General features: G+C 43.3%; 1 protein-coding gene across 6 annotated transcripts in view; it reads right to left on the minus strand.

Annotated features, from left to right (window-relative positions):
• Window positions 1–4,053: 4,053 nt before the first annotated feature.
• Window positions 4,054–17,300, minus strand: part of CDK19 (cyclin dependent kinase 19) — a 217,950-nt gene continuing 204,703 nt past the window's right edge. For all 6 annotated transcript variants that reach the window (XM_015137574.3, XM_015137573.3, XM_077999285.1 and 3 more), the window contains one exon: window positions 4,054–8,755. In XM_015137574.3, the coding sequence (XP_014993060.1) occupies window positions 8,624–8,755 (132 nt within the window). In that variant the 3' untranslated portion in view covers window positions 4,054–8,623. The remainder of the gene's footprint in view (window positions 8,756–17,300) is intronic.

Below are 17,300 nucleotides of genomic sequence, written 5' to 3' on the forward strand. Positions count from 1 at the left end.
AAATGGGGACAGGTTGGGCACAGTGACTCATGCTTGTAATCCCAAGAGTTTGGGAGGCTGAGGCAGGAGGATTGCTTGAGTCCGGGAGTTGAAGACCACCCTGGGCAACAAAGTGAGTACTATTTCTACAAACATTTTAAAAATTAGCCAGGCATAGTGGCACACACCTGCAGTCCCAGCTACTTTGGAGACTGAGATAGGAGGATAACTTGAGCCCAGGAGTTTGAAGTTGCAGTGAACCATGATCATCCCACTGCACTCCAGCCTGGGCAACAGGGGCAAGACCCCCATCTCTAAAAATAATAATAATAATAATAATTTTAAAATTTTAAAATGGGGACAACCTGGTCAATAGCAAGAACCCCCATCTCTAAAAACAAAAAATAATTGAATTAAAATTCCAAGAAATGGGGATAATAATAGTGTCTACTTCATACACTTGTGAGAATGAAATGAATTAATCAAGTGCTCAATAAATGTTAGCTCCATAAATGTTATCATAATTAAAGGTGCTCATTGCCTTTCAGTTGGTAATTTCGTATCTTAGTATATATCTTATGAGAAATATTTATATTACAACGTAGATGAAGGCGTTCCTTGCGTTGTGGCCTCATCATTCCAATCTCTGCCTCCACCTTACCATTGCCTTATGCTCCATGTTTATCCCAGGAATGAGTGCAAGGTTCTTCTAGCATTCAAAAATCAATGTGACTCATTACATTAACATCATAGAGGAGAAAAAAGTCATGACCATTTCATATGCAGAAAAGACATTTAACAAAAGTCAGCATCAGTTCATACTCCTATTAAAATAGGAATAGAAAACGGACATCTATGAAAAGCTTTTTTTTTTTTTTTTTTGAGATGGAGTCTCACCCTGTCACCCAGGCTGGAGTGCAATGGCACAATCTCGGCTCACTGCAACCTCCACCTCCTGGGTTCAAACGATTTTCCTGCCTCAGCCTCCCGAGTACCTGGGATTACAGGCACCTGCCACCACGCCCAGCCAATTTTTGTATTTTTAGTAGAGACGGGGTTTCACCATGCTGGCCAGGCTGGTCTCAAACTCCTGACCTTGTGATCCACCCACCTCAGCCTCCTGAAGTGCTGGGATTACAGGTGTGAGCCACTGCGACCGGCCAAAAAACTTTTATCTAACACCATATCTAATGGTGAAATATGAAACACTTTCCCTCCAATATTCAGAACATTACAAGGTATTCACTCACACCAATTCTTTCGATACTGTATTAGGAGTACTAGTCCATGCATTTAGGCAAATAATAATAATAATAATAATAATAATAATAATAATAAAAAAATAAAAGTTATACAGATTGGAAAGGGAGAAGTACAAGTGTGTTTTTTCACAGACGACATGTTTGTGTATGTAGAAAACTAAAGGAATCCTTCCTCACACACATATAAACACTTCTAGAACAGTGAATTTAGCAAGGTTGCAGGCTATAAAGGCAAAATGCAAAAAATGATTGTGTTTCTATTTACTGGCAACAAATAAATAGAAAATGAAATTTTAAAAGTACCATTTCTAGTAGCATTGACCTCTAGGAATAAATTTAACAAAAGATCTGCAGACCTCTACACTGGAATTTGCAAAACATTGCTGAGAAACACTGAAGAAGACCTAACTAAATAGAGAGATACATCATGTTCATAGACCACGAAACTCTGTGTTATTAAGATACCAGTTTTCTCCAAGTTGATTTATAGATTCAAGGAAATTCCAATCAAAACATAGCAGGTTTTATTTATAGAAACTGACAAGCTGATTTTAAAATGTATATGGAAATGTGTAGAATCTAGAGTAACCAAAATAGTCCTGCAAAGAAAAACAAAGTTGTAAGGCTTACCCTACCTTGTTTTAAGACTTATTTTAAAATTCCAATACTTAAAATAGTGAGGCCAGACGTGGTGGTTCATGGTTGTAATCCCAGCACTTTGGGAGGCCGAGGCAGAAGGTTCACTTGAGCCCAGGAGTTTCAAATTAGGCTGAGCAACATGGCAAGACTTCATCTCTACAAAAAAAATAAAATAAAATTAGCTGGGTGTGGTGGCATATGCCTGTAGTCCCAGCTACTTGGGAGGCTGAGGTGAGAGGATCACTTGAGCCTGGGAAGTTGAGGCTGCAGTGAGCTGTGATCACACCACTGCACTCCAGCCTGGGCAAGAGAGTAAGAACTTGTCTCAATAATAATAATAATGATAGTAGCTTAGAATGGACAACAGTTAAATGGAACCGAATAAGAAGTCCGCAAATAGATTCAAACACATACAGTCAATTGATTTTTCAATAAAGACACAGCAGCACTTTTTGAAAAAACGTATGCCGCAAAGAATGTGCTGAAGAGATACATTTTGATGTTTTAAGTCAACATTTTCATTTTTTTCCCCAATACTATATTCTCTCATTTAGAGAAATGAAATTTCCTTTTAGGTTTGTATGTTGCTTGTCCAAGCTGGTTTCCTATTGCCTACTAGATAAAATGATGCTATGCAAGGCTTTAAAATGCTTACCTTTAGGTAGCCAAAAGAAAGATGGCTTCTGGCTGAGTGCAGTGGCTCAGACGTGTAATCCTAGCACTTTGAGAGGCCGAGGTGGGCAGATTGCCTGAGCTCAGGAGTTGGAGACCACCCTGGGGGCAACGTGGTGAAACCCTGTCTCTACTAAAATACAAAAAATTAGCTGGGCTTGGTGGTGCATGCCTGTAGTCCCAGCTACTTGGGAGGCTGAGGCAGGAGAATTGCTTGAACCCAGGAGGCAGAGGTTGCAGTGAACCAAGATTGTACCACTGCACTCCAGCCTAGGCCACAGAGTGAGACTCTATCTCAAAAAAAAAAAAAAAAAGGAAAAAAGCAAGCAAGCCAGGCATAGTGGCCTGCGCCTGAGAGGCTGAGGAAGGAGGATCCAGCGAGGCCAGGAGTTTGAGGCCACAGTGTTATGATCACATCTGTGAATAGCCACTGCACTCCAGCCTGGACAATACAGACCCCGTCTATTCAAAAGAAAAAAAAGTGACACCTGTTTCTAGTATTTTTATTGTTCACAGAACAAAATTATGTTCATCCTTATCCATATACAAATATTATATGACCCAGGAATTCTATGCAAGTGTACAAGTGATGCTATGACTTACCATATTAAGCATCTGCTCTGTGTTGGGTATCTTGACAGCTGCTGGGAAAGAGGGGAATAAAACTCAGGCCCTATCGACAAGAATTTACAGTCTGCTAAGGTGATGGATATGACCTTTCCAGTTCTCCCAGGAGTGGTAAAGGGTTTGTCTCGTCGTCTGCTTTCTCTTACCCAGATGGCTGGTGAGAAAGGCAGCTGAGGCCAAAGAACAGTTTTCCAGGAGAAGATCTATCCTACAAATAGCACAGCACTGAGTATAAAATTCGTGCCAAAAAGAGAAGCAGCCAAGTGGGATGTGATTATTTTAAATAGAAATGAAAGCTCTGTATTTATGCCACTTAAACATTGTTCAATTCACTCTGTGATGCCTTTGGATAGTGGAGCAACAACCATAGAAGACTCATCAAATGAATTATAGAAGGAGCAGCCAGGTACCACAGAGTGCCCTTATAAAACAAAAAACTCCCAATCCAACCCCATCCACAAATGCTTATTAGTCTTTTTCTAAAAATAATTCTAATTTACTTTTTTTGAAAAAGATGTTTCTCCTGAAGATGTAAAAAACCTGCAATTTTACTTACGAGGTACCTGTAAGCCTTGCTTGCTTTGCAGTATTATGACATCATAGCATCCTGAACAAAATAACATATTGGAACTCACAGAAGGACTTCGTATCTCTGCAGGACAAGTGTAATTATAAAAGCTTCTAGGCACACAGATAAAATTTTAACACTAGATGGGGTCTCACTATGTTGCCCAGTCAGGTCTCAAACTCCTGGCCTGAGGCAACCCTTCCTCCTTAGCCTCCCAAAGTGCTGGGATTACAGGCATAAGCCACTGCACCCAGCCACTAAACCTTATTATAAGAGTTTTTTACATTTAAAAAATCCACACGGAAGCAAAGTCAATTAAATTTTATTTCAACCAAGAATATAAAATAAATGCAATGTAATTTATTTTAGTTTTAACAGTCATTTCAAAAAGGAAGTCAGGTCAACTCAAAAGCAGGAAACCCTCGCTCCAAAGCAGTAGCTCGTCCTGCACTCCATGGAGCAGGCCTTGTTGGGGCGCAGCGGCTCTAAGCACAAACCTCGCAGTGGAGCACGAAAAGCTACAGTCATCTCTATAATCATATAAAGGGGGATGCGTGCAGAAAATGACTGAAAAAACAGACAAGAACAGGTACACTTCACAAATAGGAATTATAGGAATATACAAACTAGGCAGTTTAGAAAGGATATACTACATAACATATATAAAAAGTACTTTAAATTGTTGTTAAAAAGGACACCTTCAGTCCAGATTTTGTGTAATACTTTTAGTGTCTACACAGACAAATCTTTAAAAAAATTAAATAGTATTAATTTACTAAATATTTAGGAGATAACAGTGCATTAAGGGTTGTTTTTTTTTCATATAATACATACATATCACCCCTTTGCAGTGATAGCATAGAAGAGTAAGTATGGCCTTAGGTACAACACATTTTTAAAAAATCCTAAAACAATGAACTTTGTTATAAGATATTTGTGACTATTCTTGAGGATTATGGGGACCTAAACTGCTATGTTTTATATAAAATATTACTTGTACTTGAATCCTTCAAGCCTCTGTTGGTCTAACTGCCATTTCACGGCCTTTCTCTACTCTCTAGGAAGACATCACCACAGAGTTTTGGATTTGTAATTTCCATCTAATTATTCCTTCATTGTATAGTTTCTGCTGCATAAATTTACTCAAAAGCACATCAAGTTGCATGTCTTATTCTCCAACTATTTTTTTCTTTTCTTTTACCTTTAGCAGAGAAAACAGCATCATTTTAGAGGCATAGAGAACAAGTAGCAGTTGCTTTACCAGGAATGAGGCAGCACACATAGGTAAATGTCATCCCTTTCCATTCTTAAGAGTCCATTATGTTCGTAAGAGCAAAAGAGTAGTGCAGAAGGCCAAAATTCTAAGTACTAAAGTTTCAAAACCACACAGATACAAAAATATACATAAATCCTTGGTCTTTGTATGTCATTGCATGATCTCCTTCATCACAAGGATTGTTTCAGCCTGCCCTGCTGCCAAAGCTACCTTATCTTGAGCTCCTCTGTCCTGCAACACTTGAATTCCTTTCACAAACACACACCTCCCCAGAAAGCTAACTCTGAAACTGGTTTGTAACATGGAGAGCAGAAAGCCTTCACTTGGATTCATTCCTTCCTGTCAGTAACCCCTCCTATTTTGGGTGTTCCCATAGGCTGAGGGCTGCCCCTCCTGCACCCTTGGGGGACATAACGGTATCTAATAAATTTCAAAGAGAAATGCAGTCATTTGGGGACCACAAAGGTAAAGTTTGCCCTCAAAAAGCTTCACAGGTCTTCTTAGAGGTCCCATGGTTTGAGGGCCCTTACATGTGTTAAAAAGGCTTTGTTCCCAGCCGGGCGCAGTGGCTCACGCCTGTAATCCCAGCACTTTGGGAGGCCGAGGCAGGTGGATCACCTGAGGTCAGGAGTTCAAGACCAGCCTGACCAAGAGGGTGAAACCCCGTCTCTACTAAAAATACAAAAATTCCTCAGACGTGTTGGTGCATGCCTGTAGTCCCAGCTACTCGGGAGACTAAGGCAGGAGAATCACTTGAACCTGGAAGGCAGAGGTTGGAGTGAGCCAAGATCACACCACTGCACTCCAGCCTGGGTGACAGAGTGACACTCCGTTTCAAAAAAAAAAAAGGCTTTGTTCCCCTTTAAAGAGAAAGAAAATGATCCAAAATTATTCCTAAGGGTAAAGGGAATCAGTGGGTAGCACTAACCCTGAGGCAAGGAAAGAGGAGAAAAGAGCCAGTACCAGTGCAGGGATAGGAACCCAGTCATGTGTGGAATGGAGATTTCTGGCTATGTCCTGGAGGATATTGTATACTGGGAGCAACTGACGAAATCCCCTTACAGTTTATATTTCAGTTCTGCCAGTAAAAGTCATTATACACAAGGAAAGCAGGGTAGTTCTGCGAATGTATAAGCATAAGAACTATAACAATGCTGCTTATAAAGTATTAAGGGGCATAGTATTTTGGTTTACATATCTATTTGGGTTTGTCTTCTTTTATTAAAGGTAATCTCCCTTGAGAGCAGAACAGAGCTTCTATTTTCCTTGCAATTTCCTACAACCACTTAGGAGAGTATGTTCTGCCTACAAGGACCACCCAATTGTTGTTAAAAGGCTGATGTGAACATTTCAAAGATACATCGATGCCTTTTGTGATATTTAATCACTGGCTTTCTCTAAGGTAGACTGACATAGAAACCCTTCCATAATATTATTTACAGAACAGATTTGGGGATAGTAACTACCCAAGTGGGTTTAGAAGTAAACAAAAAGACCTTCATATTATAAGACAGTTTCACTTATAAGTCAATCACATGGCACAGACATCCCAGGAGGGCTTACTGTCACAGAACAGATCACAAGCTCCTTAAGGACAGAAGTATGCCCTGTCCTCTGTGTTCTCCACCCAGCAGGGCACTGGGCACACAGTGAGGGTGCAGTGAGCTTCTGATGACCAACAGCTCTGGACAGTGAGGTTTTAGGGCACACGATAAAACTGCATATAGGCAGCTACATTATGCAGAGGGCTGCTAATTTCTTATTTTAAAAAATGGAAGGGGTAAAACAGCAGGAGACTGTCAGAAACTCCTTCCAATGGAGCATGTAACCTGCTTCATCTTCAGTCTTGATGAGTGTCACTATGCAGACTTCATTATTATTAGTGAGCATTATTATGCTGAGATCAGTAAGGTCCTGGCTGGCTACAGTATCACATCAATAGTGCAAAATGTATACTGGCTTCTGTCTAATCTTATTTTACTTGTGTATGGACCCAGAGTATCATAACCAGGTAGATAAGTTCACAAAGAATAGTTTTTAAAAATGCATATAATTTGCATATACAATAATCAGCTATTTCTTCTAGCTCAAGAAAACATTTAAAACAAGGCTGGTGCTGCTAGTAGCATTCAGAAGAACACAAATTTCTTGCCCCTGACATTACAATGGGAACTCTAAGTCTTTACATTTCCTTTTGACTCTAGGGAGTGAGGGGCTCCTTAAAGCAGCTAAGAAAGAACTCAGCCACTAATTCATAGAAAATGGAAATGCAAATAATTCACGTTGTCTAGTAGAGAGTCTTATACTATCTGCCCATAGTTTTTAGGCACAATTATTAAGTTTTCTCCTAGGGGCAAAAGAAATCATTCAGTGCAATGAAAAGATTCTTGATAGAATTAAGTTTCAGTAACAACAGCAAAATTATGCATACATAATACATACTTTAAACATGAATAAAACCTAAATTTTTAACATGCTTTAAAAATAGTCACTCTATGTCTAATGCAAATACGAATGGAGAACACTGCTCTTTATTTTAAAAGCAGATTAATTTGCAGGCTTCTACTTGAGTACCCTTGATTATAATAAGTAAGAAAGTTGCTCACGCAGACCCAGATGTGAAGAAACCAATGGTTCTTTAGAGAAGCCGACTTTATGTACAATACACAATAAAAACTTTTCCTTCAAAGGGAAGTAACACGTCTTTTGATCAAAATTACTCCTTAAAGAAACCCTAGTGCAGTTGATACTCTCTTCAGCGTTTTGGTGTGGGCCATCGAGACTGTATTTCATCAAAGCTCTTGAAACCCTTTTTAAGGTAGACTTAGCTACATGAAGGTTAAAATTATAATTCTCAATTACTGAATGCTATTCAGAATAAGATGATGCTGGGAACTAAGTTCCATATGAATGATTATATAAAAATTACCACACACTTCAGTTCTTCATAGCATAAAGCATAGTAACTGCAAAGATCTAGGCAGTTTTTGGTTGTAGGTTTCCTCTGTCCCACCACTTGTCTTTTTATTAGACCTTCCCTGAAACTAGATAAATAAGAACGTAATAGTAAAGTACTTTGGGACAGTAACGGTTTCTGTTTAAGACTTCCATGAGCAGAACAGTTATTGTCTGTGAAAACGTAGTGCTTTAAAAGGTGCATTTTTACCTGTGTTGCTAAATCAGTTCATGAAGTATAAAACTATACACCACTGGAATCCTGTTTCTAAAACATTAAAATCCTATTAAAAGAGCTTTGAAAAGATAAACCATAGTGATTGCTACAGCATGAGAAAGGTGCACCAGGAAATCCTTCAAAAAAATGCTGAAGGTTACAGAAGTGCTGGGATTAGATCAGACGCTTTATCAGAGAAGTCACAATGGAACACATGCAGGGAAGGGGTGCTGGGGAAACTTCACAAGAATCTTCTTTAAGTCAATAAAGAAGAGATATCAGTCCTGCAAAATGCTCAGTATATAAGGTTTTCCTCCCACGTGTGTGAGTTTTAAATGGCATCATAGTTTGCATCTTTTTGGTTCTTTTTAATGCAGACATATTGCTGGAGTCTGTGCTCTGGGCTGGGCTGGCCCAAGGGGAGCTTGTCAGTACCGGTGGGCCTGGTGAGATGGGTGGTACTGTGAGCTCTGCTGAGACGAGGAAGAGTAGCCAAGTGTGCTCTGGGACTGAGAGGATCCCTGAACGTTGCTTTGGTAATTCAGGCGAGAACTGGAGTGCTAGGAGAAGGAAACAGGAAAAGGGAATTACTAATGGAGGAAGAGAATAACTCAAGATGCTAATCACAGTAGGATAGAGATATAAGCCGTTTTCATCATTAGGCTCCTGGTTCAAACCCACATAGCTGACAGCTAACTTAAGCTGTTAACACATTTTGGTTATTTGAAATGACAGTCTGCCACCACTGTAACCACACATTCTAGCAGGCATGAAGTTTGGCTGGATTTCTGTGGGAGATAAGCTACACTGGAAAGAAAGGAAGAGGGGAAATTTCAGCAGACCCATTTCTCTTTATTCCAATTCTGGGGTGTTAGTTAATAACTGAGATGTGCAAACAAGAATAATCAATTTGGCGTACTGAAATCAACAGTATTCATAATGTATACTGACATGGTATTATTTTTCCCATTATAAACTGTTTGGGTGAGGGAGAAAGGACAAGATGGAGGAAGGTGAACAAGAAGGCACAATCCATGTTGCTTCCGCGTTCTTCCTCACCAACTTTCCCGTGTGCAGGCAAATGCAGCCCACGCCCGGGAAGATGCAGATCAACCGAGCACGTGCCAGGTGACGTCAATCCGAAGAGATCGAAACTTACCCGGCCACGCCTATGGAGACGCCCCTATCACGCCCTTATCCCGCCCACTGCCCTCCCCCTTCCAGTACCAATGCATAAAAGTCCGCCGCCGGCAGGAGCCGGCGTGACTTCTTCGGCCCCCGCATTCGTGGACCGGAGAACCTCACCCGAGAGCGCCGGCGCGACTTCCCTGGCCCCCTACACCTGAGGACCAGAGAACCTCGCCCGAGAGTGTGTACATATTTGCAATAAAAGACTGCCACTTTCTTACGTACTTTGGCCTCATGTTTAATTACTTAGCTCTCCTAAATTAAATTAAACAAAACAGCTGGTGCCAAAACCCGACCCGGGAAGAGACCCTTCCTCAACATCCCCTAGGGGTCTGAGGAACCTCCTCGCCAGCGAACCGGCTCCCAACCCAACCAGCCACCAACACCGAACAAGTGTTCCAGCTTTCCACTGGTGCCGCTCTGAGCATTTCTTCTTCGGTGAGTACTCCCCTTTGTTAACCATCTCCGTCCGTTTCCCTGTCCTTGGCCTGGAGTCGTGCGCACGCCCAAGGACGTAGCCACCCTGTGGCGCAGTGAGGCCTTCAACCCGGACACGTCCGTCTTGAAGTTCCTCAATTCTCCGTTAGTGGCTCCAGGAGCCCCCGGTCTCTAGCAGCGGCAAAGGACGCTTTGCCACTGCGTGAGGTCGGTTTCCATTTCTGGTGGTTAAACAATGGGAACCTCACAATCCAAAATCCCTAGGAACACCCCCTTAAGGTGTCTCCTCCAAAACTTGGAAGCCTTACATTTAGCTCAAGATTTAAAACGAAAGCGGCTAATTTTCCTCTCCACAGTGGCATGGCCGCAGTATAAATTAGACAACCAGTCTCAATGGCCACCAGACGGCACACTTGACTATAACATTCTATTAGATCTCTCTAATTTCTGCCAAAGGCTTGGAAAGTGGTCAGAGATTATCTATGTCCAAGGCTTTTAGGACTTGCGCTCTCGCCCAGACCTGTGTGCCCAGTGTTCAATGGCCCAGGTCTTGTTAGCTAAAACCCAGCCCTTGGCCCCCACACCACAAGCGGAGGAAGATTCTACTTCCATCTCAGATGGGGCCGACGTTCCCGACCTACCAACCCCCTCCCTATGCTCCTCCTACCGCCCCTCCCTCACCCACTCCTCTTACCTCTCCCATTTCCGCCCACACTCGCTCCAAGACCGCGGTAGCGGCCCCCACTAGTCAGCCCTCTACCAGTCAGCCTGCCCCAACCCCCTCTACCAGTCAGCCTGTCTTAACCTACCCTACTGGTCAGTCTGTTCCAACCTCCCCTGCTAGTTTGTTGGCCCCCCTCCAAGAAGTTGCTGGAGCTGAGGGCGTGGTTAGAGTCCACATCTCCTTTTCCCTGGCTGACCTTTCCAAAATTGAAGAACGACTCGGCGACTTCTCAGCCAACCCCACCCAATATTCCAAAGAGTTTCGATACCTAGGCCAGGCATATGACCTTACCTGGCATGACTTACATGTCATTCTTACTTCCACTCTTAACCCAGAGGAAAGAGAGCGCATTCTTGCAGCCGCCAGGCAGCATGCAGACCAGTTACACTTAACTGACCCTGCCAGCCCAGTAGGCGAACAAGCTGTCCCATCTACAGATCCTGAATGGGACTACCAACCTCAACAACCCGGGCATCGCAGAAGAGACCTTATGATACAATGTCTCTTAGCTGGCATGCAGGCAGCCTCTAACAAAATAGTAAATTTTAATAAGTTACGGGAGGTTATTCAATACTCAGAGGAAAACCTGCCTCCTTTTTAAATCGCCTTACAGAGGCACTTGTACAATTTACCCAACTGGATCCTACCTCTCTGGCAGGAGCTACTGTCCTTGCCACTTATTTTATTTCCCAGTCGGCCCCTGACATCCGAAAAAAAAATTTAAAAAGATAGAGGATGGACCTCAAACCCCCATTCAGGACTTAGTCAAGCTAGCTTTCAAAGTTTTTAACTCTAGAGAAGAAACAGCTGAGGCTCTTCGACAAGCCAGAGTAGAACAGAAGGTCGCCCTTCAGGCACAAGCTTTAGTGGCTGCCCTCCAACCTGCGTTGCCCACTTTGCCGGCAGGGAAAACCAAAGATAAGTCTCTTAAGGGCTCCTGCTATAAATGTGGAGACCCAGGACACTGGGCAAACCAGTGTCCCCAGGCCAAGCCGGCCACTCCGTCTGGTCCATGCTTTAAGTGTGGCACAACTGGGCATTGGGCAAAAAGGTGTCCAAATCCTCGCCTGCCTACCATGCCGTGCCCAACCTGCCAACAGGAAGGACATTGGAAGTCTGATTGCCCCGCCAGCAGGGCAGGCATTGCGCCTCAACGTGGTGCCTCTCCTCAAAGGCCGGAAGGCTCCTTCCAGCTCCTACACCTGGACGACGACTGACGGTGACTACACTCGGAGACCCCAGTCACCCTTGCCGACCCTAGAGTAACTCTACAGATAGCGGGTAAGCCAATTTCTTTTCTCATCAATACGGAGGCTACCTATTCTGTTTTGCCAACCTATGGAGGTCCTAGCCAGCCATCCACTATCTCAGTAGTTGGGGTAGATGGTAAACCGTCTAACCCTCGCCAGACCCCAATGTTAACTTACTGCCCGGACTATGCATGCTTTGCCCACTCTTTCCTCATCATGCCCTCTTGTCCCACCCCCCTCTTGGGACGAGACATCTTAACCTAACTCAAAACATCTATTCCCCTTCCCTTTCTCCAGGTGACCAGGTTCTACTCAAGGATCAACACCCTCCTCAAATTCTCCTGCTTTCTCACTATTCTCCATCTCAACTTAACTGAATTTCCCCTCATAGACCCTCTAGAAACCTTCCTTCCCGACCCTTCCCCCGACCACTGGGTTTCCCGACTTTTTACTCTCATAGAAGACCTAGCTTGGCAAGGTGCCCTTTATGATTTCAGCAATGTTGAACTTACCCTCTACACCTTTGTTACCACTATTATGGTTCACTCTAATTATTCCTGCTAGCCTTACTAATCCTAAATTTGTATGGAGATTTTCTGTAACTGAAACCTGGTCTACTGACAACCAGGCTCACTCACAAACGCAAGGTACTGCAGATTGCTCCCCCCAGGGCTGCCAAGCTGCCCTCCTCCTTAACTTTCACCTGAGTTCTGTCGGCAACTACGACCACCCAGTCATATGTTTCTTGTACGACCAAACTGAATATAAGTGTAAAAATGACTGGCAAGAGACCAACCTGGGGTGTCCTTACAACTATTGCAACATGCATGAGATAGGTTTAATGGGTGCAAATGGCATTTGCATCCCCAATGATCGACCTTTTGTAAGAAACAGAACATCAGGAGGATACATTCTTAATATTAAGGATCCCTGGGACCCCCGGTAGGCTCAGAGAGTTAAAGGTGGACTATATGCAACATCTTGGTCCTCATATCCCACCGCAACCCTCCAAATAGAGTATACGTGCAACAAGTACACCTCCCTAAAAGTAAACAAGTACATCTTCCTAAAAGTGTACAGGCCCTACAAAATTTAACCTCTGTTGTAAAATCTCATGAACAGAAAATACAGAAGCTGTTAAGCCCCCCAAGTCCCCCTAATAAGGAGGACCCATTCTCATGGCTAATACTTATTCACAGGGACTTAACCCAGGCTGCTAGAGTAAGGAACCTCTCCCACTGCTTCCTTTGCGCTGCACTCGGAAAAGCTCCCTTAGTGGCAGTCCCACTACCAACCGCTTTCAATATCACCACTGACTCTACCAGCTCCTCTCGAGCAACATCCTTGCCTCAAGTCCCATTATACCGTAATCCACAGAGTCAAACCCTTCCTTTTTGCTTCTCTACTCCAAACTCTTCGTGGTGTGATTGCACTCAAGCTCCCAGCAGGACCCAGACGGCCCCCGTTGGAGGCTACTTTTGGTGTAATTATCGGGGTTTCCCTAGCATCGTCCCTAGTAGCCTCAGGACTTGGAACAGGGGCCCTCACCCACTCGATTCAATCTACACAGACCCTCTCCACTCAGGTCCAGGCAGCCATAGAGGCTTCAGCTGAAAGCTTAGCCTCTTTACAACGTCAAATCACCTCAGTGGCCCAGGTAGCAGCACAAAATAGACGGGCATTAGATCTTCTTACTGCTGAAAAAGGAGGAACATGCCTCTTCCTAGGAGAGGAGTGTTGCTACCACGTAAATGAATCAGGCCTGGTTGACACCAATGTCCAAACATTAAACAAAATCAAAAAGGAGCTTCAACAATTTAACGCCCCTTAACCCCCAGGCCACCGGTATGGCTGCTGCCTGTAGTACAGCAGATGCTTCCATTCCTAATTCCCATACTAATCCTCTGTCTTATGTTATGTCTTGCTCCCATTCTAATAAAATTTCTCCAAGCCAAGGTCCAAGAGATCACCCAAGTCACCTTCAACCAAATGCTCCTGCATCCCTACACCCAACTGCCAACCTCAGACCCTAACTATGCCCCTCAACAGCAGGAAGCAGCCAGACAGACAACGGCGCCCCAAATTCTTATAATCAATAAGAGGTTGGACTGTTTGGGTGAGGGAGAAAGGACAAGATGGAGGAAGGTGAACAAGAAGGCACAATCCATGTTGCTTCCGCGTTCTTCCTCACCAACTTTCCCGTGCGCGGGAAGATGCAGCCCACGCCCAGGAAGATGCAGATCAACCGAGCATGCACCAGGTGACGTCAATCCGAAGAAATTGAAACTTACCCAGCCACGCCTATGGAGACGCCCCTATCACGCCCTTATCCCGCCCACTGCCCCCCCCTTCCAGTACCAATGCATAAAAGTCCACCGCCGGCAGGAGCTAGCGTGACTTCTTCGGCCCCCGCATTCGTGGACCGGAGAACCTCACCCAAGAGCGCCAGCGTGACTTCCCTGGCCCCCCACACCTGAGGACCAGAGAACCTCGCCTGAGAGTGTGCGCATATTTGCAATAAAAGACTGCCACTTTCTTATGTACTTTGGCCTCATGTTTAATTATTTAGCTCTCCTAAATTAAATTAAATTAAATTAAACATAAACAACAAAGCTGTGATTAAGAAACCATTATTTTAAATCAAAGGGTTCTCAGAGGTAGAAGCTAGGGGCATCAGGAGTTCTACCTACAGGACAAAGTAAGGCAAGGTTAGCTGGGGTGTGGCAGCAACATGGGTTTTATAAACTTCAGGTAACATTTAGAATAGAGCAATTGTCATATATGATTGTCCTCAAGAGAAGACAAAAAATGCATTTCAATTCAATGTATTTTTATTACATTAAATGAAACCTTCATCTTCATAGTACCTAAGGCAAATATAAAAAAAAAATGTGTAAAAGGAAAAATCATCTATAGAATAAGAACAGTATGTAAGAGATAAGCAAAGCTGGAAGTAGTATCTTTGGCTATATTCAGAAGGCTGGTTTTTCTTGTGAGCAAAGTGGGAAAGAATATATGTCATAAATAATATATGTAATTGAAACTTCCTTAGCAAAAATGAAACAGTGAGAAAATTATGACAGTGAAAGAGATCTGATCTAACCAACTCCATCTTGCCTTTAACCTCCAAACTGTTCTTGGTCATTCCTGGGCATGGGCCAAGCTAACTTTGGGAGAAATTTAGTTTATAGTTTAAATGACAACAGCCCATCCCAAAACTAAACTGCCTTTATAAAACTACTAAAAGGTCACAAGTTTAGGATTATGAGAAAGGCCTGAATTCTGCTAAGATGAAGGTGTAGTTAAACAATTACCAGTCATTGTTCTGGAGGTCAACTGGCTACTCCCCAATTACTCCTGTAAATAACATCACTATTGTCAGCCTTTTCAGATGTTTTTTCAGACTTCTGCATTTCAGATGACTCCACCCAGACTGAGACTCATGACTCTCCCAATCCTGTGGCCTCCACCCAGCAGGGCAGGAAGGCCATTTTTCATACCCCTTTCATTGCATCCCCAACCAAGCAGCAGCATTCATCCCTAGACCCCTGCCCACCAGAGTATCTTTGAAAAATCCTAGCCTCCAAATTTTTGAGGAGGCTGATAATAAAACTCTGATGTCCCATTTAGCTGGCCCTATGTGTATTAAACTCTTTCTCTATTGAAATTCCCGTCTTGATAAATTGGCTCTATCTGGGCAGCGGGCAAGAAGAACCTGTCGGGCAGTTACACTTTGAGTTAAAAATGTAAATGATCTTGAGGTGGCACTGGGGTTTAGGAAAGAACAGATCAGCAAGGTCCTCCTGTTCAGTGCTCAAAGGCTGCCAAACTGGACTTGGAACATCTGGTCCAAAATAACAGGGCACTAAGGTAGTTTTGGTTAAAAACAACTCAGTTTTGGCTGGGCACAGTGGCTCACACCTGTAATCCCAGCACTTTGGGAGGCTGAGCGGGGCAGATCACCTGAGGTCAGGAGTTCAAGACCAGTCTGGCCAACATGGTGAAACCCCATCTCCACTAAAAATATAAAAATTAGCCGGGCGTGGTGGTGGGTCCCTATAGTTCTAGCTACTCAGGAGGCTGAGGCAGGAGAATCGCTTGAACCCAGGAGGCAGAGGTTGTAGTGAGTCAAGATTGGCACCACTGCACTCCAGCCTGGGTGACAAAGGGAGACTCCATCTCAAAAAAAAAAAAAAAAAAAAAAACCAAAACAAACAAAAAAAACACCTTAGTTTTGCTCCTTCCTAAGTTACACAACTGAATAGTTATGTTGGTTACAGAAGTCTTTAAAAATTCCAGATTTTAATTACATGTTTTATTTTGAAGTTTATTATGAAAAATGTTATTTCAACTCACGTTATTTGGGGCAATTTTGCCATAAAATATAATGTAAACATGTAAGAACCTAATGTGCTGTTACATAGCTTTTTTAATGACAAGGGGTTTTTTAGACAGAAAATAAGCCAATGTTCTGCTTTTCAAAGTGCTAACTGTACTTGCTTACAATACATTGATGAAGCAGCCCAAAAGCCTTGAAACTCTACTAATGGAACTGTTGGGGTACAGAAAACAATACCCCAAAATGAAGGCCTCAGGAGCAAAAGTTTTTCTCTGACCTTTTTGTGCCCTCTTGTCTCACAGTCCCATTCTCCCCAGAGCCAGCCATAGAAATTAGAATTCCCCTTCCCTAAAGCAGGCCATAGAAACCAGAACCCCACTTCCCCAACACCAGCTGTGAAACCTAAAAATATTACTCTAACTTCCCCCCACCTTTCTGTGTAAAAACTGGCCGTAAAAAATGGTCTGGCACACCTTGTCTGACTGTAGGTCATGAGACTCCTGTTCCAGAGGGGTCCTGCCCCACACCCGCAGACAGGAATGCGTGCTCAGTGAGGCCAACAGGAATCCAGACAGGCCGTGCTGGGTTTCCCTGCTCAGTCTATTAGTATCAGATCATACCCTTTCTGTCCAATCATGTTTCTACATGGCTGTCCACACTCTGTTGACCCTAAACCATAAAAAAATGGACAATTTCTGGCCGGGCACAGTGGCTCATGTCTGTAATCCCAATACTTTAGGAGGCCAAGAAAGGTGGATGACTGGAGGTCAGGAGTTTGAGACTAGCCTGACCAACATGGCGAAACCCTGTCTTTACTTTTAAAAAATATACACAAACACAAACACACATACACACGCACACAAATTAGCCAGGAGTGGTGGTGAGTGCCTGTAGTCTCAGCTACTCGGGAGGCTGAGGCATAAGAATCACTTGAACCCGGGAGGTGGGGGTTGTAGTGAGCCAAGATCGTGTAACTGCACTCCAGCCTGGGCGACACAGTGAGACTCTGTCTCAAAAAAAAAAAACCAAACAAACAAACAAACAAAAACGACTACATGAAACACACTTTGAATTTCTGCTTCAAAACCTAGGACATCATTATATGCCCATTAACATACTAAATCACACACTCACCAGCGCCATGACAGTTCCGAGAACACCCATAT

The sequence above is a fragment of the Macaca mulatta genome, chromosome 4 (genome assembly GCF_049350105.2).
Source record: "Macaca mulatta isolate MMU2019108-1 chromosome 4, T2T-MMU8v2.0, whole genome shotgun sequence".
Taxonomy (NCBI): domain Eukaryota; kingdom Metazoa; phylum Chordata; class Mammalia; order Primates; family Cercopithecidae; genus Macaca; species Macaca mulatta.